The sequence below is a fragment of the Ambystoma mexicanum genome, chromosome 5q (assembly GCF_040938575.1).
Source record: "Ambystoma mexicanum isolate Mex_15411 chromosome 5q, UKY_AmexF1_1, whole genome shotgun sequence".
Taxonomy (NCBI): domain Eukaryota; kingdom Metazoa; phylum Chordata; class Amphibia; order Caudata; family Ambystomatidae; genus Ambystoma; species Ambystoma mexicanum.
This window is the reverse complement of record NC_090933.1, coordinates 737,708,225-737,732,337: the sequence shown is the minus strand read 5'-3', so window position 1 is coordinate 737,732,337 and position 24,113 is coordinate 737,708,225. Positions and strand designations below refer to the sequence as shown.

Sequence of the window (24,113 nt, the reverse complement as noted above, 5' to 3'; positions counted from 1 at the left end):
CACAATTGTCCGGTTATATCTCTCTACTGCCCCAGAAGAAGCTGGCCGATAAGCAATATGCAACTTCCTTTTGACCCCCAGTATCTCCCACATCTTTGTCATTACTTCACTGGTGAAGTGGCTACCTCTGTCTGACTCAATCCTTTGAGGTAGACCAAAACGGGAAAAGATGTGGTTAATCATCAAGGCAGCTGCAGTTTCTGCCTTGCAATTTGGGGCTGGGAGACATTCCACCCACTTGGTAAACAAGCATGTGACGGTCAACATGTACTTATTCCCCCTAGCCGAGCGAACCACGGGGCCTACAAAGTCGATTTGTAAATCTGACCATGGCAGTGTCATCCCCCGCTTTTGTAAAGGTGCCCGGTGTGTGAGGGATGTCGGCTGAAATTGTGCACACACAAGACACCCCTTCAAGTATTGGTCGAGGTCCTGCCCCATGTGTGGCCAGTATGCAACCTCTCTTAAGATTTCCAATGTTGTGTGAAACCCCCTATGACCGGCAGTGGCCGCATCATGGGCGTGACTTAACATCAGGCTTCGGAATGAGGTAGGAACCACCCACTGATCGTGGCCAGCTTTGGATTTCCTTACCAGCAAACCGTCTTGGATCCGGAACATTTTTGGACATTTCATCAACACTCTTAGGTCCTCTTTCCCAATGTAATCGGTATCCGTCAGGGGGAAATTTCTCAGGGTCCTCAAGGTGCTGGTAAAATTTACCAATAATTGGATCCCCCTTCTGAGCGGTAATCAAATCAGCATCAGGGGTCTCCTTACTCCATTGTGCAATTGAAAGGTCGTTGTGAGCATTTGTCTGGGACCTAGTGATAGCAGTGACCTGGATTTCCCCCAACAGGGACTCAATCTCAATTAGATCCCCTTGGATGGCCCCGGTTTTGGCCAGCTGATCAGCTAAGTCATTTCCAGTTTTGTCTGGTCCCTCTACTTTGGAATGACCCTTAATCTTTTTCCAATAGATGGTCATCCCATTCGAGGTGACCAGATCATCAATGTTTTGGATCAACTTCCCATGTTTCAAGGGTTTGTTGTTAGCACATAACATGCCTCTGGTTTTCCAATTAACCAGGTGCTCCACGAACCTGTTCCGTACATAATCCGAATCTGTGATTATGACCAGTTTGTGGAGTTGATGCTGGACAGCAGTGAGGATGGCCTGATGCACAGCCATCAATTCTGCCACCTGACTACTTCGGGGACCAATTTTGTATCCAGCGGAGGGTTCTGGGGACTCATTCACCCATGCATTCCCTACGCCAGCCACCAGTTCTTTCTCCCCGTTGTTGTCAACATGGTAAGAGCATCCATCCACATACACAGTGGGCATTCCCTCACACTTGTCTTCTTCAAAGACTTTGTGTGGGGAATTAAGGTATGCCTCCATGTTGTCCTTGATTTTCAGACTTTCGTCCTCGAGACAGTTTTCTCTGGCACAATCATGCAAGTCAGCCAGACCTTGCGCGAGGGGACTCTTCTTGTTTTGGCCATATCTGACCTCCACAGGAAAGCCTTGCATTGACAGAATCCAGGAAGTAATTCGGGAATTACTCACATTTCCGGCCCGGATTCTGTCACTTTGGAGATATTGCAGAGGCTGGTGTGGAGTCTCCACTATGATGTGTTCCCCCTGGATAAACGGGCGGTAATTCTTCAATGCCCACACCGTTGCCAGGAGTGCCTTCTCACAATCGTTGAATTTTTCCTCCACAGAGGATAAAGTTTTGCTCGCATAGGAGATTACTTTATTGACCTTGTCATGCTTTTGGTATAATACTGCCGTCAAGCACGTATCAGAGAACCCCGTCTCCAGGAAGAACTCCTTGTTTCTGACAGGGTAAGCTAGGCAAGGCGCTTGTGAGAGGCTTCTTTTGAGTTGTTTTACCGCCTCGGCTTGTTCTGGACCCCATTCCCACTTGACCCCCCCCTTCAGGAGATGAATCAGGGGTCTGGTGATCTCTGCGTAGCCCTCAATGAACTTTCTGCTGTAATTAGTCAGTCCAAGGAGGCTCCTTAGTTCCCGCAGAGTTGTGGGGTCTTTTAGTTTCTGAAGTGCTTCCACTTTCTTTTCCTGGGGACAGAGACCCTGAGGAGTAATCTCATGCCCCAAGAAATTAACACGGGTTCTACACCACTGTGCTTTCTGAAAGGAAAGTTTTGCTCCGGCGGCCCTCAACTGTGTCAGAACATAACGGATCTCCGCTATGTGTTCCTCAACAGTTGAGCTTTTGATGAGGACATCATCTACATAAGCCAGGTTACCCCTTGCACCCAAGTCGGGCATGGCCTTGTGTAGAAAAATGTTGAATTCATTGCCGGAGTTGAGGTATCCGAAGGGAGTCCGGGTCCATGTGTACTGCTGGCCCCCAAAGGTAAAAGCCAGCTTGTATTGGTCCTCCCTACTGACAGGCACAGTCCAGTATCCATTGGTCAGGTCTATTGCAGTGAATACCTGTGACCCCTGAATCTGGGCCAGCCCTTGGTCAATGTAGGGCAGAGGCCATCGGGAAGTATGGACCCGTTTGTTGAGCTCCCTGAGGTCGGCGCAGAGTCTCCACTGGCCGTTTGGCTTCAATATTCCCAGCACCGGATTATTGAAGGTGCTGTGGACTGGACGGATTATTCCCCGGGACTCAAGGTTCTTAATTATTTCAGTAAGGGACTCCATTGATGCGAGAGGCAATCGATATTGCTTCACAAACACAGGAGTCATGCCAGGGTCCGTGGGGATTGTTGTGGTGTGGATGTCGGTGCGACCACAGTCATATGAGTCTACCGCAAAGAGATCTTGGAAATCCAAGAAAACTTGTTTCAACTTTTGCCTTTGTTCCAGAGTCACACAGGCATCAGCTAGGTTGACTCTCTCTTCCACCATCTGCCTGAAGCCTGGAAAGACTTCTGGTATGGCTATCTCAGCGGCCTCCTCCAGCTGGGTGGAGAAGTCCCTGGTCAGAGTGCTGATTTGGACTGGAGGCTTCAGGTGGGAAAGGCAGCCCTCATGGACCTGGAAAATCACCTCATCCCTCCTGAAATCACAAGTCACATCTTCCTTACCATAGGGGCAGGAAGTGTACACCAGGAAGTTCCCCCCATGCCGGGTAAAAATCCTGTCTGGTGTTGTATTGTCATCACTGTCACTGTCAAAGCAGTCCTTGGGGATTGGTCCTAACAGTTCATTTAATAAGTCGATGGAAAAATGTCGGTCATCAACCGCCATTCCAATAATGGTGCCCGCGGCTAGAGTAATACTCTTTAAGTCGCTGTTATCCACCTCTATTGGAATGGTGTCATGTTCTATGTTGACTAATGGTGTTGGGTTTACCCCCAACCCTTGCTGTTGGAGAGAAGCATTTAGATGTATGTAAGCATCAGGGTTTTTCAACTCTTGTCCCCTTTTAACTTTCACTTCCAGGGAGAATTGTCGGGTCCTTTCTGGGATGGTGACTTCCTCTTTAACCTGAATTTCAACTGCATAAGGTAGCAATTGAGCTGACCTAAATGCTTTTTCTGGATCATCAAAGCCCATGGGATTATCCGCTAATCGGGACCAAGCTTTGAAGTTTATTAGGTCCAAACTAATGGCAAAGCGATTGAGAATGTCACTGCCTAGGTAAAAGGCGGCAGGGACGTCTCGCACGACCCAACAATTGTGGACTATGCTCTTGTTGCCAATGGAGATTTTGAGCATACACCTGCTTGGCAGGAGATGTTTGGAATTAGGTGCTTCCAGGTCCATTTCCCATTTGTCTATCAGTTTGAAGGTGGGAATGGCTGGATCTTTTGGGAGTTGGCGGAACATGGCTTCGCTGATGAAGCTCTTCCCATTGTTCACACACACTCGAGCGAGAACAGAGTCCTTCCCATCATTTAACTGAACAGGGATGAACAACTGCTCTCCAATTTGCTGAATATCAGCCAGGCTTTGAGCTGATTTCACATCTTTCTGGACTATAGGAGTGGGAGTTTCAGATTGTGGATTGGTATAGAATTTCAGAGTGTTTCCTTCCAGCGTGGAATACCACCTTAGACTGGAAGGAAGGTTGATTTTCAGAAATAGAGAGGACCCCCCATCACCAGTCTGTTGTCCTACTGCTATTACTGTCACGTCTGGAATTTGGCTATTCTGGAAGTGAAATTCTACTTGGTCAGATTTTTGTTCAACCATGTGGCATGTGCCGTTTAAACTAACATGGTTGACACTCTGTTTTAATTTTATTGGTCGGCTAGTCTGGGTCCAGAGGACCTTGTTTACACAATCTATTAGGGGTGACAACCTTCTCAGGAGGTCATTCCCTAGTAAACAAGGGGTGCCCTCTGGGGTCACAACTATGACCGGGTGTTTCAACTTATGTCGCCCAATTTTAATGTCCAAATCTGCAGTCCCCTCAACGGGAATTTCCTTCCCGTCAAAGTTCTGGAGTTGTCCAGGAAGTGAGGTGAGAGGAATTTGGTACTTCTCTCCCCTTCCTGCATTCAGTTCAACAAAGGCCCTTCTGGACAGAAGGGTAGCTTGAGATCCAGTGTCCACCAGTGCCGAGATTGTACCCTGCCCCTGTACTTGTACCGGGGCATAATATCTTCCCTCCTTCTCCTCAAGGGGGCACAGATAATGCACATTTTTGGACAACTGGTGGGCTAATTTTCTGGTTTTGGACATCGCGAGAAAAGAATTTTGGGCAGAATTCTGTGGAGAGCCTTGGGAATCTGAAAGAAAAAGTTGGCAACTGGAAATCAGAGCCATTGTGGGTTCCCCTGGTTCCGGTTCTGGGCCGCCCCCCCCTTTTTGGAGGCAGTCCCCAGGATGGGTTTGAACCAGGGGATTTTCTTGCTGTTGGTTCTGGGATGAGATGGTGGGCGGCGGTAGCTCAGTCTCCACATCTCCCCAGTCTGGATTTGCATCCCTAGGGACCCATTTTTCTTTGGGAGGAGTTCCCCCCTCTCTGAAGGAGAAGATCCTTTTCCCAGGATCCTCTGAGGATCCCTCTCCCTCAAATTGGAAGATCTGTACCTCCTCCTCAAACTGAGTCTGTTTGGGTCTTTTGTTTCTCCTACCCCCCTCTGCTCCTTAGGAGGCAGACTTTCAGGGGCAAGAGATTTTGTTTCCGGTTCCTGGGTTTCCAGGGGCTGTTTACAAGTAAGGAAGGAAGCTTCCTCCAAGGCTTTACACCCCCCTTCCCCTTGTGCCTCCTCCCTGGGAACCGGTGAGTTATCGGGGTGCTGCCCCCGTCATTGTTCTGGAGCACCAGGTCCAGAGTTGGGTGCGTTCTGCGCCGGCACGCCCATCTGAGGGTTCTGCTGAGCCCTCAGTATGTGACCCAGGTCCCGCGCCATGTTTTGAACCTGGCGCTCTAACTGGGAAACCCGCTCAGGCTGATACGGGGCCCTGTTTTCTCCCCTGGGCTGATCCCGGGAAGGGTAGCTGTCCCTCCTCTGGTAATACCCCGGGTTGGGAAGATTTGGGTACCCCTCCACCCTTGGCCTCCCCTCTCCCGGATTCAGTGGTCTGGGCTCAGGGAATTGGGGAAAGAAGGATGGATGGTTTTGGGGCTGAAAGTCGGGTGGATATCTGGGGAAAAAGTTCTGCCCAGGGTTTGGTAAATTTCTGCCCTCCTGTGGGAAGTTTGGAGGGAAGTTCCCTGGGTTAGGTGCTTGTCTGGATCCCCCCCCTTGGGCTGGAGGAGTCCACACATAACCCAGGATGGGTCTGTTACCTTTGTAGCGAGGACTTACATAGTCAGGAGAGCGAGGGACCCCATTTGTGGGGCTGCCTCCCTGGCTCCCTGTCTGTGACTGGCCCGAGGACCTTCTGGGCCTAGCATTATTAGGTGCAGGTAGGTTTTTAGGCCCCCCCATCTCCAGATCCAAAACGGGGGTAACCTTTACCTCTGCCACCTTGACAGCAGCAGGGGTGCTGTTGGCTTTGGGGTTTTTCTGGGCATTGCTTTTATTTTCTATGGGCTTCTGCACCTCATAGATCCGGGTAGCCTGTTCAATGACCCAGTCTAAAGATCTTTTCTCATGAAAATCTCTCACGAGCTGGGTCATCATATATTTGGGCAAGGCATGGAAAAATGTATTGACAAACTCTCTACTATCTGTGCGCACCCTTCTGGTGGTTTGCGCAAAAGCACGCTTTAACTCCTGCACAAATTCTCGTGGGGCCTGATCCTCCCCACATTGCAAATTGTAGGCCGCCTTGCGAGCCTCTTGAGGATTTCTGTGAACAGAAAAATGTTTCAGGATGGCCGCCTTATATGTGGACCATCTTAAATGATTTTGGTCCTCCAGCCCCGCAAAGAAACTGGAGTATTCCGGGGAGAATGTCCACTTTACATATTGAATACAGCTTTGGCTGTCCTTCAAATGGAAAGTCTCCATCATTTGTTCAAACAACTCTAAGTGCTCCCAAACAGAATACTTAGCGTTCTTATGGTAAGGCGTGATGACGCTCCTGATTGCCTTAATCTGCTTTAAGGGGTCCTTAAGCAAGGCCCTTTTTGCCTTATTGGCCTTTTTGGTTCGGGTAACCCTTGTCCATTCTTCCTCGGACTCAGAGGCACTGCTCCCAGAGGTTCCCGTCTGTTCTTCCAGGTTTTCCCGGATTCTGCGAGCCTGGGAATGGCTGGCAGAATGTGGGGACCTGGTCTCCTGTGTCCTGCGCAGTTCAGAGGAGTCTTCAGATTCCTCCTTGCTGCCAGGATTTGATGGGTACCCCCTCCACTGACCTAACTGGGCAGAGGTTTTCAGGATGCCCTTAATGGGCCTACTCTCCTGGGGTTCCCCATTGAACTGTACTGTACTTGGGTGCCCATACCCGGACGCCCACCCCTCCATTCCTGAGTGGTACTGGCCTATGAGCCCCATACTCTTAGCTGGATAGTAATCTGCCATCCCTGTGGCCCTGTGCTCATGTGCGCCAGGGGACATGGGGGTGGCAGAGTCCAGGGACTGAGAGGTATGAGGGCCTCTGGTACTAGGGCTCCTGAGGTTATGCTCCGGAGTTTCCATTTCCCAGCGAACCTCATCTCTATCCGCCCCTGCTCCCTGTTGCAATGCAAGAGTCTGCATTTGTGCTTTCAGTTCCTCTGTTAAGGCCTTACTCGACTCTATCAGTCTCTCCTGCATCGCTACCTGCTGTTGGAGCCTATCATTGTGCTGGCAGAGAGCCTCATTTTCCCTCTGTGCTTCCTGGTTGGTCCTGGAGAACTGGGCCAGTCTTTGCTGCAGGAGGGTTACCTCCTGAGCTGTGTCCCTATTGGCCTGCTCCTTTCTTGCTAGAGCATCCTCCACCCTCCTGGTGTGCTCTAGCAAGTTCTGGTGTTCTTTTTGGAGGTCACCCAGTCCCTGGTGGGCCAGGTGATTTTCTTCCATTTTTCTTTTTAAATGGCAGACTTCCTGGCCTAAGGCGTCTCTTTCCTGACTAAGAGCCTGCATTTGTGCCGCCAGGTCGTCCCTTTGCCGTTGAAGGGCACCAGCTTTTTGGCGCTCCTCATCAAACTCTGCCTGGGTATCCAGGTCTTTCAGAATTAGTTTGTTGCTCTCTGCCTTCTCTCTATCTAGGTGACTTTGCAGGGTGACCACCTGCTCAGCACATGCCCTATTGAAGTCTAGCTGTTGCTCCAGCTTTTTCTGGCTTTGCAGTAGGGAGTCCAAACCTTCTTGGTGTTCCTTCTGCAAGGCCAGAAATCTGGTATCCTGTTCTGACTTTTCCTTTTGCAGCACATCCATATCCTCCTTTATTTTAGTGATGTACAGTCTGCTGTCATTTTCTGACTCCTGGCTCCTCTGCAGCCTCTGCTCAGAAGAGACCAGGTCAGATTGGACCTTCTCTAACACCATCTGTTGCCTATTTGCCAGATTTTGGCTTTCAGCACATCTATCCTGCATGTCCCCCATATATAGGTACAGGTATGCTGCTATCCTGGCAATCTTATTGTGTTCCTCTTTGGCTTTAGGAGCCATATATAGTTCACTCAGGGCCACATGTAATGGACCCTGATCTCTATATATATCTGACCCTGTTTCAGTGACCTGTTGTGTGATTGCCTGCAACCACGCATCCTGGCCCTGTTCGGTCCATTCACCTCTCACAAATAGCTTATGCAAGAGGTGCTCTCTGGCCATTTTCATGTCTACTAAGGTCGTCATTCTAGCGATTGGTCTCTGTCCTGACTTACAGAAGTTAGTATTTTAGTTTTGCAGAACAGAACTTTTCTTGGAGTGTCCCTTTTGAGGAATGCTTCACAGCGTAATGCAGCGTGGTGATCCGACTGGATGTATGTATCCCGTCAGTTAGCACACTGTATTAAGCTGCACAAGTGGTAAATCTAACCCAACGTCTCGGCTCGAGCCCCCACTTTGTAAGAGGATTCAATTCAGCACTACAGCTAAGTTAACGCCTAGTCTAGAATACTGAATGAAAACCCTTATTGATATATCTTTAGGTCCAGTTCATGCGTTCTGGATGACTACCCCTATATAACACCCCTCTCTTGGAATCCCCCTGACCCCACTGAGCCAAGAAGTAGTTCTGTTTTGCAAGTTTAAAAGGTTTATTTGATAATTTAAACAATAGATATATATCACCCTTTAGAGTAAATTAATAATTGAATATCACACTTAATCTGATATGATAAAGATTAACAATGGAGAATCTGGCACTAGCACACTTCTTATAATCACTAATGAGTTGACCTGAAATGGATAAGGTAGCACACTGGTAAATAGGAACAAAAGAAGAAGGTGGTACAAAATGCTTTATAGAGTTCAAATGGATGCAATATTCAATGAATGCAGTACAGAAAATACTCAATATGATTTCAACCAAACAATGTAATCACTTTTCTCTGGCAATCCCCTCCCCCCCTTGATGCAAGGCAAGGAAATGGAAGGAAACACACAGTTCTCAGAAATGCAATCAAACGTGATTAAGTTCACCCCAGCAAGCTTAGACTACAGAAGTTTGAAAACACAGGCAAATGCTTTGATATGTGCTAGCAATGGATGAGAAATATGCTGGAAATGTTTTTAATTCCCTTTCAGAGGTTCAGGGTGAGTGGTATCTAGTTAATATTAGTCCAGGCTCACACTAGCAATGATGCAGGGATAGTTAGCAGGTTAAACGAATTTCTGGCAAATGGAAAGCAAACAGCAGCAGTTTTTACATGTGAAGAAATTGCAAATCGCGGTAAAATTCGCGGATGCGTGTTCCGCGATTGCGGTAAAACTATAAGGGGTAGGAATGCGGTTCTAGGTGCGATTCAAAGCTAAGATTCTAAGCTTTCAAATAAAAGTTATTGCAAGTCTCTAGCACAAACGGTTGCGGAGATATGAGCGATTTTGTGAAGGTCGTTTTTCAGATTTGAAATTTTAAAGTTCAAAAAGACAAGTGCAGCTTGCGACTAGGAAATGACAGGTGACAGCTAGGAGGCAGTTCTACTTAGGTTAAATAGATTGAATTATATTATTTTAACTAAGAGATTGGTTCTGCACAGTTTTCTAGGTACTCACACTATATTCTTGAGTGAAATGGGCCTCGTCACGGATCTGGTCAGGGTTTTGGACTGGACTCTGGTCACTCTCTCTGCTGGTCTGGGTCTCTCTGGTCTGGTCTCTTAGTACAGCACTGCTTTCTCTCTGGTCTCTAGTTCTGGATAGATTGAAGTCTCTAGTTTGGCTCTCTGGAGGTTTGATGGAGGTAAGTATGGATTTTTCCGGCAGAGCGTCCCGCTGCAGATGGATTTGGAAGGCCTCTATCTGTCCTGTCTGTCTGCTTTTACTTTTATGTGTTTAGAATGTGGGTGTGTTCTAGCATCACTGACCCTACCTCTCTCTCAGCTTCTAATTGGTCATACTTTCATTCGTCCCCTGATTGGCGAACTAAGTTGTGTCAGAGTGATGTCAGCCATTTATGATCTCTTGAAGAACCTCCCTTATCATCTGTGCACCCAAATCTATATATGATCAAAATACATACTTCAGAGTTACACAGTTGTTTGAAATTACATACCCATGTCACCTATCACATGAGGTATACTCTGTCCCAAATCTGCTGTTTCTAGGAGCTTGCATTCACAAATGGCAACTTCTAGCACTTTTTAATGTGCTAAACAACATTGGATCTTCATTAAATTTTATACAACTGTTCCTCACATATCTACCCACATACCAATGCATTTTCGTTTGTCTAGCTGAAACAGGGAGTCTGTAATATTAATAAACAATGGGGTTTTGCCCCAGAACATCACACAAATTCGAGTTTAGTCTTGAATTAAAGGTACATTTTTTAAATTAAAGCTCTCAAAGTTATACATTTCTGTCATTTGATTACAAAGAGTTATCAGTGTTTTTGTAAAATATATATTTTACTTCCAATTCAGTCCTCAGAGTGTTGAGGTCCGCCTCCAAGACTTGGGTGGGTCAGTCCTCTGGGCAGGCAGGGCTTTGTTGACATTACACAGTCAAAATCAACATATTCCTTTCAGAGGAAAGGGTCCTTTGTGTGGTCTCTGGGAAGCTCCCAGCCAGTCTGCCTTCTATCAATCAAGAGGTCATGTGAGATTCTAACTCCTGGTGTGAAGCTCTTGAGGTGAGAGGGTTTCCCAGGCTTCAGGCCTCTGGGAACAGCATGTGGCTAATTTTTAATTAAAATGCAGCCTTTGAAGTCAGCTAAGTCAAATCCCTTTGTCAGCTACTGCACTCAGTTCTCCTGTCAGAGTTTAGACCGCCAGCTCCCCCTTGAGGATTTTGTTGGGACTGCATGCAATTTTGGGATTTTCTTGGATTAATGCATTCTAAACAGGAATGGTTCTTACATGGTAGTAAATCCTTGCTTAACATTGTTTTGATGGGGCTCCTTATAGTAAGATGGTTATGTGGAACCCCACAAAAAGGGTTGAATCTTTAAAGTGGTCCAATGAGTCACGATTTCAGCAACTTTTTGACATCAGTAACAGTGGATTTTGTTAACAAAGACCTTTCTTTACACTGGTGGGTGGCAAGTTAAGTAACCATTTTGGTGTGCGCACAACTGCGCAGCTCTCCTGGATTCTGGGATGAAATGATGGGCGGCGACAGCGCATCCCCATCTTTACCCACTCCAATTATTTATTTTTGTTCTCGGGCAAAATGATGGGCAGCGACAGCTTAATCCCCATATTTACCCCGTCTAATGATTCCACATGGGTCAAAACCCTCCACAAACCTTAAATTTAGTTAATGGCAGTACATCTCGGATAGAGGATACTTGCCCTATTTGATGGGGATTACAAGGCATTATCGTATGTCTACAGGCACAGACTCTCAGCAAGAGTTCACCTATTTCATTGTATCTCAACCCTCCTTAACCAATTTGCTGGGGGTAGTTAAACCAGATAGTTGTGAATTTGTTCTTTGACACATATAGGAACACCTCTCATGTTAAATGATTTACTTGTGTTTAACTGCTTACTTGTGGCTCAACCCTCCTTAACCAACTTGCCAGGGATCGTTAAACCAGATAGTTGTGACTTGGTTCTTCGTCATATATACAAACAACTCGCAAATTCACCAATTTCATTGCTGCTCAACCCGCCTTAACCAATTTGTTAATCCCAATTTGTGAAGATAATACACATGCTGCAAAACCAGTGATTGTTTACGTCAAACAGCAGGTTGTTTTGGCAATAACAAACTTCAATGTGCCTTTTATTCAACCCACCACGATTTAGGCTGCAGCTAGCAAACCAATGGCTAAGGCCGAATGTACCCATTAACAAATAATATAGATGTTTTTTGGAAGAAAACATTTCTTAAAAAGTGTCAACGTATTCTCAAGGATATGTATACTTGTTGCCTTGTTCGCTGTAAACCTCACACACAGTATGTACCAGGGACTGACAATCAGTCATTGCAATTTAAGTCCCGCTCAACACTTCAACCGTTATTGGATTTTTGTCCCACCCACTATCGGTTAGTGGGGTTCTGCACTTGCTTTTTCCGCTGCTAATTTGTTACCCACAAGCGAGTCAGATATCAGTGTTCTAGCTCTGTACATTGCTGGTCACCTGAGCCATGCTTTTCTATGGTAAGAGTTCCTCTCACGTACAGGCTCTGACGTGCCGTCATGATCTTACAATACCTTTTTCTGTCATGATTGGTCTTCCTCAATTGCTCTTTTCATGTTTTTTGTCATTCTTTTGTGATACTGAATGAATGCTGCCTGTAAGCTTTTGCTTTCATTCTTGTGTATTTTTTCTCACAGTGCACATTTTGGCTAAGAAACCTTGTTTGGTTGTTTTTCCTTTGCAGTTTACAGAATCCACCAGGAAGTAAAGCCTTCAGAGTCTTTGCGGTCATTTGATTTGACAAGTGGAAGAAAGGCCGTATCTGCAAGCAGCCAAGAGAATGCATTATACCTCCTTTAGTTTGTATAAAGATGTAACAATATTGTACAAAAGATATCAACTCATTTCAGAAATACATACACACCAGCAATTTCATGTACATCATAATGGGTCCATTATGAAAAAAGAGACACATTCATTTCAAATGCAATCATGAAGCTATAACCTTTTTTTAAAATCCTGCCTTAAATGTTGCTATATTTTCTTAGCAGTTACTCCTCCGCAATTCATCCAAATATCTTCTGTATCAAATCATGCTCTTGTTTGATGTGTACTTTCTGCCAATGATAAACGACCTACAGGCCTCTGGATTACTAAGAAAAGCCACAATGGCCCCATATTCTCAAAACATGTTCCCTGCTTGTGGATGCAAACTACAGACATGTTGGGTGATTAATTAGTCTAAAATAGTCAAAATCACTTATGCAAATACCTTTGGCATGCAAAGTGGCACTCTGCCAAATGTACTCTCTGTGGCTATGCCAGGGTGTAGATAGTGCACCCCAGAATTATAGCTGGCCCACAGATAGATGAACTCTGAGAAGCACCTTCTCTTAAATCTGGTCTAGCCTTGGAGAAGAGAACCCTTTCAGACCCCTTGCAGTCTTGCACCGCTGGAAATGGAAATTCTCATGCACAGCATTAGCACTACTGTTGCTTTGTTGCATTTCTATTCCTGAAAAAGAGGGAACAATATCAAACTATATGTTTAGATAAGAGGAATTTTTCACAGCCTATTACGCACCCTACACCCAAGTGGGTGAATGGCTACGTTTTTTGTTTTAGTTGTTGGTTATTATGTAGCACAACCTAGACAAAAAAGTTGCATCTGAGCGCTGTACACAAATGTCAGTAAAACATAATAGTCATTTCTTCAATAAACATTAATAACATTAATGATGTCCTACACTAACAATACACTTAATCGTCCTCACTAATAAAACTGTCATACAAACTAGATACAATAGCCAGTGATGGGAAATTCTAATAAGCAAAATGACTGGTCTATGCAATTAATTAACACGCTTTTTTCCGCAGTCACGCTTTCACTAACACCAGTCCTGCACCAAAGGGAGGGCATTGAGTCAATAACTATCTAAGTTTCAGGTGTGCGACTTTTAGATTTGCAAGAGGCAGCTGCACTCAGAGCCTGCTATCTTCTGCTCCCAAGCTAATTTGCGAATAATACGTCCTGCATGAAGACACGCGTGGCCTCATCCTGTGGCCTGCAGATTTTGTGAATTGGGCAGCTGTGTATTTTTGGTCACGCATGGTATGGAGGAAAATATAAGGAACTTTATTCGTCAATGGTCTTACACCATTTGGCAACTTACCTGAAACTGCGCTCTTACTGTGTATGCGACTTGACACCAACATTCTCGGCCTCTTCGTAAACCTTTACATAATTGTGGAATCTGCATTAATTACTGATTAGTCGCCCAAGCAGAGCCCAATTCATATGGGGTTGATGATAGGCTAACTGACATGGCGATTGTCAATTCCACTGTTTAAACATGTCAAGAAAACTAAACGCGGACGCAGCCAGCGTGTGCTCAAAAGTCAGGGAAAGTTCCAACAGGATGGCCAAAACAAAGAGCTCTCTCTCCCATCATGCACCAGTGTAGGGCATCGTGCAGCGTGGATCTGGGCGCCCAGGCGGCGTCAGCTGCAGGCGCAAATACAGGCGGCGAGTCAGCAGAAATGCACCTGCCTTCCCATGTCTGGGCCTCGTCTGTCTCACGGGTTGGACTTTTCACCACTGCTCCTCGGATACAGTGCTCGCTACAGTGATACCTTAAACGCTTGAACAAAGCAATACAAACCCCTAACCCCAATTGAATCTCGTATGTACTATCTCTACTTACCAATGTTTTTTTAAACGAGCGGCTTTAAAAAAAAAAAAAATCTGGCAATATTGTGCATACTATATAGTAAAGAACATTGATTACTTGGGCCTGTTCTTGCAGTTATAGGCCTAGACAAATGCAATTCTACGTATAAAAAAGGTAGCATGATATATGAAGTGTATTGTTGACAGGGCCGGGCTACAAGAAGGCAGTTCTATGCAGCGTGTTAAGTGTCACCAGAGCAGCACTCAGGATATCAATGCAGCCCTAAAACCAGGGTGTGTGTAAAACCCGGAACATGCCGGAACGGTACCCTAATATATAAAACAGCAGCAAAACTCACCTGAAAATGATGCAAACACACATGAAGAACATTTCGAAATGAGAAAGGTGCACCAATATGCTGTCATTAACCCATTACTGCCCAAAATCTACATTTTATCACAAAAAAGTACCCGGAACGGGCCGGAACCGGGTACTTTTTTGTGTGAAAATGTAGATTTTGGGCAGTAATGGGTTAATGACAGCACATTGTTCAACCTTCCCCATTTCTAAAATGTTCTTCATGTGTGTTTGCATCATTTTCAGGTGAGTTTTGCTGCGTTTTATATATTAGGGTACCGTTCTGGCCTGTTCCGGGTTTTACACCATTCCCTAAAACCACCAAAGATGGCTTCATTGTAAGGGGGGGCGGAGGTGGGGCAAATGACACTTTCCTCGACGTGGACTGAATCCTTACACTGCACTGTTGCTAGTGCAGCACCCAATTGCTTTCTGGTCTAGTTAATGTTCACTATTCCAGAGGGTCATGTGAAGCATGGAGGAGTCACTGCACAGCTGTTGATGCCAGTCTTTGGCAAAGCTGAATGCTTCTGAGCCCAGTAGCGTCAGCGCTGCAGATAACACACCAAGGTCATCATAATCTTCGTGCCTTTCACCCGCCACCACTTCCAGTCCCGGAAGGAATCTGCTGCACTGGAGCCGCACACATGCATGTGTTTCACTCCAGAAATTCAAACTGAAATCGCAAGCCAAGCACCACAAGGGATGGGACTTGCTTACCGGTGGCTTGCAGAACCACATTGCATTAGCTGCTGATGTTGTGCAACATGTTGTAATAACCCTGTTGGCTGCGGTAAAAATACATATACTTGCAGTCATCAAAAGCCTGAGCATGGATCCTTCATGGCCCATCCTCTCAATATTAGTTTGATGTTCATTGGAACCGCAACACAGGTCTTGTCACGCTGCTCTCTCTGCTACACTGTTGCAGTGAGACCAATAAGAATCAAGGGTGGGTATTGCATACCTAGCTCCTGCAAGCTCAATAGGGATGCAATTGCAAAATAATGCATCAGATAATGCACTTCCTGTCTAAGAGTAGGTGCCTCCTTCACATTGTGTTTCTTTTGCCTAGATCTACAGACTGCACAATTGTGACTTATTGTGATGGCCAGGTCCACACACATGCATGTGAATCTGCTTCCGTGTCTTTCGGCACATAGGCCACACTGTTGCAGCACACTAAAGGCTAAAGTGTGTTTTATACAAAACAAGATTTGGAAAAATGCTCTGGCGCAAGCAATCTACCCTGAGCAGATGAACTGTCTTTGGTCCTTTTAAATGCGTGCATTCTGGAAATGGTGCTTTTTGGGGGGTACTTCCTTAACGCTCATGCTGCAGAGGCCTTCCAAAGCATCCGGAAGGCAAGAATTTGGAAGGAGGCGATGGAGGAAGAGGCAAAGCAGGGAGTACAACCCGTACCATTGCAGGCTGTAGACGGAGCATCAATACTTTGCCGCCCATCCACCCATGCGGTTGAGAGTTGGGCGAGAGTTTTCAAGGGTTGAGACTTGGGTGTGCCCACTACAGCGAGCAACACCCTGCTATGTCAACGAGCAAAGGGAGAGGTGGCTGCTGGCTTGAGGCACCTGTCTTTGCAAGTAGGGTAGGAATGACTGGACACATATCCAGCGGGGCACCCATGCACATCTTTAGACACAAAGCTCACAGAGTGTAGGTGATATGATTCAGTTCTTTTTATGCCAAAGATGACTAGCGCTGCATGATTTTGATCTCTGTGTAATTTGATCATTGTCTTGGCAAACCGACCAGTGGAGGTACCATTCCCAGGGTGCAAACTTGACAACGACCACGGGTGTCACTAGAGGCAGAACCTCAAAGGGAAGTAAATCTGTGTAATCGAAATGTGATCTGCACACATGTGCTCATATATCTACCCTTGCGCCTATTCAGCAAATGCACCTCCATATAGCAACCATTTCTTGTCTAGCTAGCAGGACCCACGCAGAACTGCGCATGCTCCCTGGTAGAGCACTGAATCCATCACTGCCTACATCAGTGACTGACATAATCTCAAGTAATTGACTACATTTCAAAGAGATACAGAGCAACTGTCTCAGGACCTTATTTACAAAGCGTTTTTCAAAAGGGGTTTCTGAGGTCTGAAGCAATGATCAGAAACGTGCAGGTTGCTCTACAGTTATACACATTCCCACGGATGAAAGGGCATGACTCTACGCATTCCCCGGGATGAAAGGGCATGACTCTCTGGTAATGGTGAGTGGTCAAATAAATGCTCCAAAGTTCAGTGTAATTGCAGATTTAAGTGCATTATACTAATTTGGAGAACTCTATTATTGGTCCACGCATGTGTTTCGAGGTACATCAGTTTTTTTATCATTATTAAATTAAGCCAGCTGTTCGTTTGCTGAGAGTTTTTCAAAATAGGGGAACCCCACAAATCCTGCCTTTTTCCTAATCCACCTTTTCCCTTGTTCAATTTATTTTTCTTTAGGGTGTATGAGATAAGCAATACTTTGAAAGGAATTACTTTAGACCAGTGCAAGGACATTCTGATGCCTTTGCAACGAGATAAGACATGTCCGGATGCACGCCTACAAAATGGCAACACCCCGGGTGTGGTTGTTTACCCATTTAGAACTGTATGCAATATGTCCATAAGTGATGCATATGCCTGCCGTGTGAAAAATAAAATAGGTATTTCACAATGGATGCTGATACAAACTGCAAGAGAGTGCAAGAGAGTGCAATGTGTTTTGGGTATGGAAGGGACTTGCCTCTCATTCATTTCAAGTGCACCTGCCGCTAGAATATCAGACCTTTTTTATAGTAAGAACTATGAACAGGCCTGCATAAACACTGGCCCCTGCTCTATAGCAAGAACTATGAACAGGCCTGTATAAACACTGGCCTCTTCTTCATAGCAAGAACTATGCAAGAACTATGATCTGGGCACTGAAACATTGACACCTTTCTGATTACAGGTAACTAGTGAAAGTCTGTGTTAGAATTATGCAGATTGCAGAGCATACTGATTCAAAGTTGCCAGATTATTATTTTTTTAAATGACAGGTGGAACAATTCCGTGATGAATAACTTGTATATGTTAAGGTCGCTTGTAGATGTGCACCCTAGCACAAAATGGACTGTCCCCACACATTTCGCATCGTGATTCTGTATTTACACTGGGTCGTCAAACATTGCTTAACGGTGTGTACTGTACAAAGAAGGTCATTGGATGCTGCTAATTCATGACATTGAATGACATTGTTACATCACAGTTTGAGATGGAGCGCAAGGGGTTTCGAATGTTAAATTATGAAGTTGCTGTTCATAAACTAGAAGTGGATGTGAGGGTGAGCAAGAAGCGAGTTGTGTGTGCTCGTGAGAACATTAAGCGGTTAGATGGTAGCGCTCCTTAATTTGCCTCCCTGGCAGTGATTCCTGCAGGACAGGAAGTATGTATAGTTTAGTGGTATATAGTCTAATAAAGTTAAATTCATTCATTTACTGCATCGCCATTTTCTATTAGTTTCGTATATGGTGAGTGTCCTTCTGCATTCTTTGTCCTATGGTAAAATGTATGATCAACATGTAATGACATTATTATGTGTTTCCATGAGAAGCGTATTGTATTTTAAAAACTGGAAAAACTCCATCATTTTCAGAATCTTTTTTTCTGCTCCTATGTCTTGACAAATGTACAACTTGTGAAGTTAGCAAACAATGTCAGCAGGGTTCTTTTGTATCAATTTTCAATAAAATATATTGTAAGTGATGTCGAGCGCTTCATGTTTTTTTTGCAATTCAATTCTACTCATTGTTGATAACAAATCTCTTCATCTGAATGTGTCACACATGAAATATGGGTAATAATCGTTCTTATGATAAACCACACAGGGACACCATTGACAGGACACTTTTCTCCCAAATAATTGTATTGCGTGATCAAAACGGCACATGATAGAGTAGTAAGCACACAATTCAGATGAATTCAATAGTGTGTACATATCACAAACGCCTGTTGCTGTTAATAGTGCCAAACCCATTATCAAGCGTAATCCTATCTTGCATGAATGTTGCACTAGTCCCAAGTTTACATGGAACCTGCACTGTATTTATATGCATCCTTCCCTTTACCCCTACCCACCACATACTAGAAAGATAACACATTTAACCCTCCCCATTGCATACCTCAATACCATCAGTCTGACTATTAAAACACCCAGTACAAAAAACCCAGACAATACAAAAATACAGAATGCAAATATTAACTCGAGATCACCCTCTGCATGAGGCCCAATTATTATTTACAGTGGTTCAACGCGTTCAAGAACCACACTCATGATTGCCTCTGTTGGGCAATCATGAACATATGTTTGTAATTACTTGTGATGTTATCACAACCATACATCAAATTCGTTGCAGACAACCATTATATATCAGCAACCAGGCTTCTGCGATTCTCTGTTCCCCCAAGAAAAGCTGGACTTTGTTTTCTGAGAGATCACATTTCAGATCCTATCAAGTTCAACAGAGTGTAAGTTTCTTAAGGCCATTGATTGGATCGGGAGATGTTTCCCACTTCCAAGCTCACTTTTGTCCCCAGATTCCAGTCACCAATCTATTTTCCAGATATATGCCCTCAGTGGGTTTCAGACGGGTCAAGCATGAAAACATTTTGGGCTCAAAGAAATGTGCTTCTGAAGGATCTTGTCAATGTTATCAAATATTCAATGCCACCATTTCGCCTCAACAGAGCAGCTCATAATACTGTGTATGTAGTTTGCTCAAATTTGATTGCACCTCCTGCAGCTATCAATTCACATGCAAACCTACCTAGACCTTTTCCTTGTGGCCCAGTACATCCTTCTCAAGATCTTTTTCTGTGTAAGGATCAGGGGCAAATTAGAAACTACTGTTTGAATGTGGGGTCTCTTTAACATCTTTCACATGAATGGCAGGCATTTAAACACTGAAACAAAAACGGCCTGGCTTTTGCTTTTGTTTTTCAATTAAAGTTAAAGAGCCATGTGGAAAGGGGCCTACCTGCCATTACCGATGGATAAGCAGCAGCTTAATTCATAAAAGAAGGAGGAATCAAAGACCCGTGTGACATGGAAAACAGGATTTTTAAACATTGAAAGCAAAAACGGCCTGCACATGTGTATGCAAATATAAAGGGCTTTAAAGAGCCAACGTGGAAAAAAATATCACTGCTCTCAGAAAAATTTCAGGAAAGCAAAACTTGATGCGTGTGTTTTCAGAAGCAAAGTATAGTATGTTTCACCTATACAACTGCAGTGACATTTGAAGAGCCACTTTGTCTTCAAGGGAAACCTGCTTCTGGTTGTGGTCAAAACTTCACAAAGGAAAACTCCCACTTCCAGCCTGGATGTCACATCTCCCATTGATGACCCCCACAATAAAATTTGCTGCTGAAGGTGATGAAAGCCCAGTGTCCTCCAGACCTGCTGGCTATGGAATCAGGGGCTTCATAGAAATGCACCCTTGGCTGGAGCACAACTAATATGTGTGAAAATGGGGCCACTCACTTCAAAGAGCAAACTACCAACTTCAAAGAGACTCATAAAAAGCCTCTGGTCAAAGGCTGGCCCAGGCAGACAGATGGCTGTGCTGGATGAAGCAGACCTCCCATTTGCTCAACATGAACATTCACAATTAATTTAAAAGGACTATTATCATGTAGGCCTATTACGTAGCAAAAATACTGTGGATACATTTCATTTTTGTAACATTTTTAATGTTATTTCCAGGCAATTTTGGGGATTTGAAATGCATCTTCCTGTGACTCTGGGAACTGTAATGGCCAGTTGGACTAGGTTTCTGGTTGATCTGAACATGTTCCAAATGTGAGAGTTGGTTAAAAGGTGGAAAATGAAATTAGGGATTTGCTTAAATACTTACATCTTCATAACTGTTGTGCTTTTTATGGAAACAGCAGAAATGTGCCACATGGCCATTCTACATCATACGGATTTGGTTGCCGGCTTATCTAATTATCCATGATCAGCTAAAACATAAAATATGTTTAGTATAGCAGTTGCTAGTAAAATTATGAAGTTGTGATACATAACTAGTTTTTGCCAAAAAGTTGATAAGAGAACAAAGGGCTGATTACAAATAGCAATTGACGTATGTTGCTCCAAACCACTAACCCAATCCTGACTTGGAAGCAGGGTTGCAAGGAGAGAGAGGAGTAGTACCTTTCCAATCCTAGTGGCAGGGATCATTGCAGGGTACTTCCCCAAGATTGTAAATTTGATGATTTCATTTCTGCTACATAAGCAAAACAAAAGAGTTGATGGCTTGAAGGTTTAGAATAAATCTTGACCTCTGGCATTGCTCTGGGCAACCCTCCAGACCATCGTTCTTCGCCTGCCAAGCCATTACAAAAGGGGAAAAACCATATGCAAATCAGGCTTGGTCCCACCCCCAAAGGGGTAGTCCAGCCCGAACTGCTAGGTCACATCCCTTTTGCACGAGACCACAAGCATCCCCAGACATGTTTCAGCCTTGTTGGGCGTCATCAGTGAGGAGTAGCTTGGGTCTCTAGGCCAAGCAGGCAAGGGACCCACGTCTGGGCATACCCTTCCCACTCGGGGTGACAATAACAAAACAAAAGAGTTGATGGCAGGAAGGTTTAGAATAAATCTTGACCTCTGGCATTGCTCTGGGCAACCCTCCAGACCATCGTTCTTCGCCTGCCAAGCCATTACAAAAGGGGAAAAACCATATGCAAATCAGGCTTGGTCCCACCCCCAAAGGGGTAGTCCAGCCGAACTGCTAGGTCACATCCCTTTTGCACAAGACCACAAGCATCCCCAGACATGTTTCAGCCTTGTTGGGCGTCATCAGTGAGGAGTAGCTTGGGTCTCTAGGCCCAGCAGGCAAGGGACCCACGTCTGGGCATACCCTTCCCACTCGGGGTGACAATAGCAAAACAAAAGAGTTGATGGCTGGAAGGTTTAGAATAAATCTTGACCTCTGGCATTGCTCTGGGCAACCCTCCAGACCATCGTTCTTCGCCTGCCAAGCCATTACAAAAGGGGAAAAACCATATGCAAATCAGGCTTGGTCCCACCCCCAAAGGGGTAGTCCAGCCCGAACTGCTAGGTCACATCCCTTTTGCACGAGACCACAAGCATCCCCAGACATGTTTCAGCCTTGTTGGGCGTCATCAATGAGGAGTAGCTTGGGTCTCTAGGCCCAGCAGGCAAGGGACCCACGTCTGGGCATACCCTTCCCACTCGGGGTGACAATAGCAAAACAAAAGAGTTGATGGCTGGAAGGTTTAGAATAAATCTTGACCTCTGGCATTGCTCTGGGCAACCCTCCAGACCATCGTTCTTCGCCTGCCAAGCCATTACAAAAGGGGAAAAACCATATGCAAATCAGGCTTGGTCCCACCCCCAAAGGGATAGTCCAGCCCGAACTGCTAGGTCACATCCCTTTTGCACGAGACCACAAGCATCCCCAGACATGTTTCAGCCTTGTTGGGCGTCATCAGTGAGGAGTAGCTTGGGTCTCTAGGCCCAGCAGGCAAGGGACCCACGTCTGGGCATACCCTTCCCACTCGGGGTGACAATAGCAAAACAAAAGAGTTGATGGCTGGAAGGTTTAGAATAAATCTTGACCTCTGGCATTGCTCTGGGCAACCCTCCAGACCATCGTTCTTCGCCTGCCAAGCCATTACAAAAGGGGAAAAACCATATGCAAATCAGGCTTGGTCCCACCCCCAAAGGGGTAGTCCAGCCCGAACTGCTAGGTCACATCCCTTTTGCACGAGACCACAAGCATCCCCAGACATGTTTCAGCCTTGTTGGGCGTCATCAGTGAGGAGTAGCTTGGGTCTCTAGGCCCAGCAGGCAAGGGACCCACGTCTGGGCATACCCTTCCCACTCGGGGTGACAATAGCAAAACAAAAGAGTTGATGGCTGGAAGGTTTAGAATAAATCCTGACCTCTGGCATTGCTCTGGGCTCTGGCAGGCGAAGAACGATGGTCTGGAGGGTTGCCCCGAGCAATGCCAGTGGTTAAGATTCAGTCTAAACCTTCCAGCCATCACCTCTTTGTTTTTGCTTTGTCACCCCGAGTGGGACGGGTATGCCCAGACGTGGGTCCCGTGCCTGCTGGGCCTAGAGACCCAAGCTACTCCTCACTGATGAGCCCCAACAAGGACGAAACATGTTTGGGGATGCTTGTGGTCTCGTGCAGAAGGGAAGTGACCTAGCAGTTCGGGCTGGACTGCCCCTTTTGGGGTGGGGCCATGCCTGATTTGCATATGGTCTTTCCCCTTCTGTAATGGCATGGCAAGCGAAGAACGATGGTCTGGAGGGTTGCCCCGAGCAATGCCAGTGGTTAAGATTCAGTCTAAACCTTCCAGCCATCACCACTTTGTTTTTGCTTTGTCACCCCGAGTGGGATGGGTATGCCCAGACGTGGGTCCCGTGCCTGCTGGGCCTAGAGACCCAAGCTACTCCTCACTGATGAGCCCCAACAAGGACGAAACATGTTTGGGGATGCTTGTGGTCTCGTGCAGAAGGGATGTGACCTAGCAGTTCGGGCTGGACTGCCCCTTTTGGGGTGGGGCCATGCCTGATTTGCATATGGTCTTTCCCCTTCTGTAATGGCTTGGCAGGCGAAGAACGATGGTCTGGAGGGTTGCCCCGAGCAATGCCAGTGGTTAAGATTCAGTCTAAACCTTCCAGCCATCACCTCTTTGTTTTTGCTTTGTCACCCCGAGTGGGACGGGTATGCCGAGACGTGGGTCCCGTGCCTGCTGGGCCTAGAGACCCAAGCTACTCCTCACTGATGAGCCCCAACAAGGACGAAACATGTTTGGGGATGCTTGTGGTCTCGTGCAGAAGGGATGTGACCTAGCAGTTCGGGCTGGACTGCCCCTTTTGGGGTGGGGCCATGCCTGATTTGCATATGGTCTTTCCCCTTCTGTAATGGCTTGGCAGGCGAAGAACGATGGTCTGGAGGGTTGCCCCGAGCAATGCCAGTGGTTAAGATTCAGTCTAAACCTTCCAGCCATCACCTCTTTGTTTTTGCTACATAAGGCGGCCTGCACTAGGTCTGGGGACACACACAAAAAACGGGTGACAGAAAAAGGAGAAAGACAGGAAGGCTTCTGAAACTTACCATCTGGCAGCTGTAAGGAGACACCAGAGGGGATTGCTTAGAGTGCATCTGGGTGGAGCTCTCTAATTTTTAGGAAGCTGACTTGGTCCTGTGGTGGAGAGTGGGAGGCCATCTTTGAGAGTGGAGTGACCAGACTCCTGCCCTATCTTTCCAGAATGTCCTGAAATGCAGCTGGCGTTCCTGAAACCTTAAACAGAGGCTTGCTATGTAAGTAGAACTAAGCCCTGGAAAACCAAAAGGTAGGGGGAGTCTGCTTGCCCTGAATCCTTTCCCTTTATGGTGGGTGGGAAGGCAAAACTGTGTAGATCCTTAGCCTATATAACCAAATATATTAAATTAATTAATTCCCCATTTGGCAGAACACTACGGGGTGA

The 24,113-nt window shown here is 45.8% G+C and overlaps 1 protein-coding gene across 1 annotated transcript in view; it reads left to right on the top strand.

Annotated features, from left to right (window-relative positions):
* CRISPLD1 (cysteine rich secretory protein LCCL domain containing 1) overlaps nt 1-14,588 on the top strand; it is a 625,896-nt gene extending 611,308 nt beyond the window's left edge. The window contains exon 15 of the mRNA XM_069621225.1: nt 12,307-14,588. Coding sequence (XP_069477326.1) covers nt 12,307-12,358 — 52 coding nt within the window. The 3' untranslated portion in view covers nt 12,359-14,588. The remainder of the gene's footprint in view (nt 1-12,306) is intronic.
* The last annotated feature ends 9,525 nt before the right edge of the window (nt 14,589-24,113 follow it).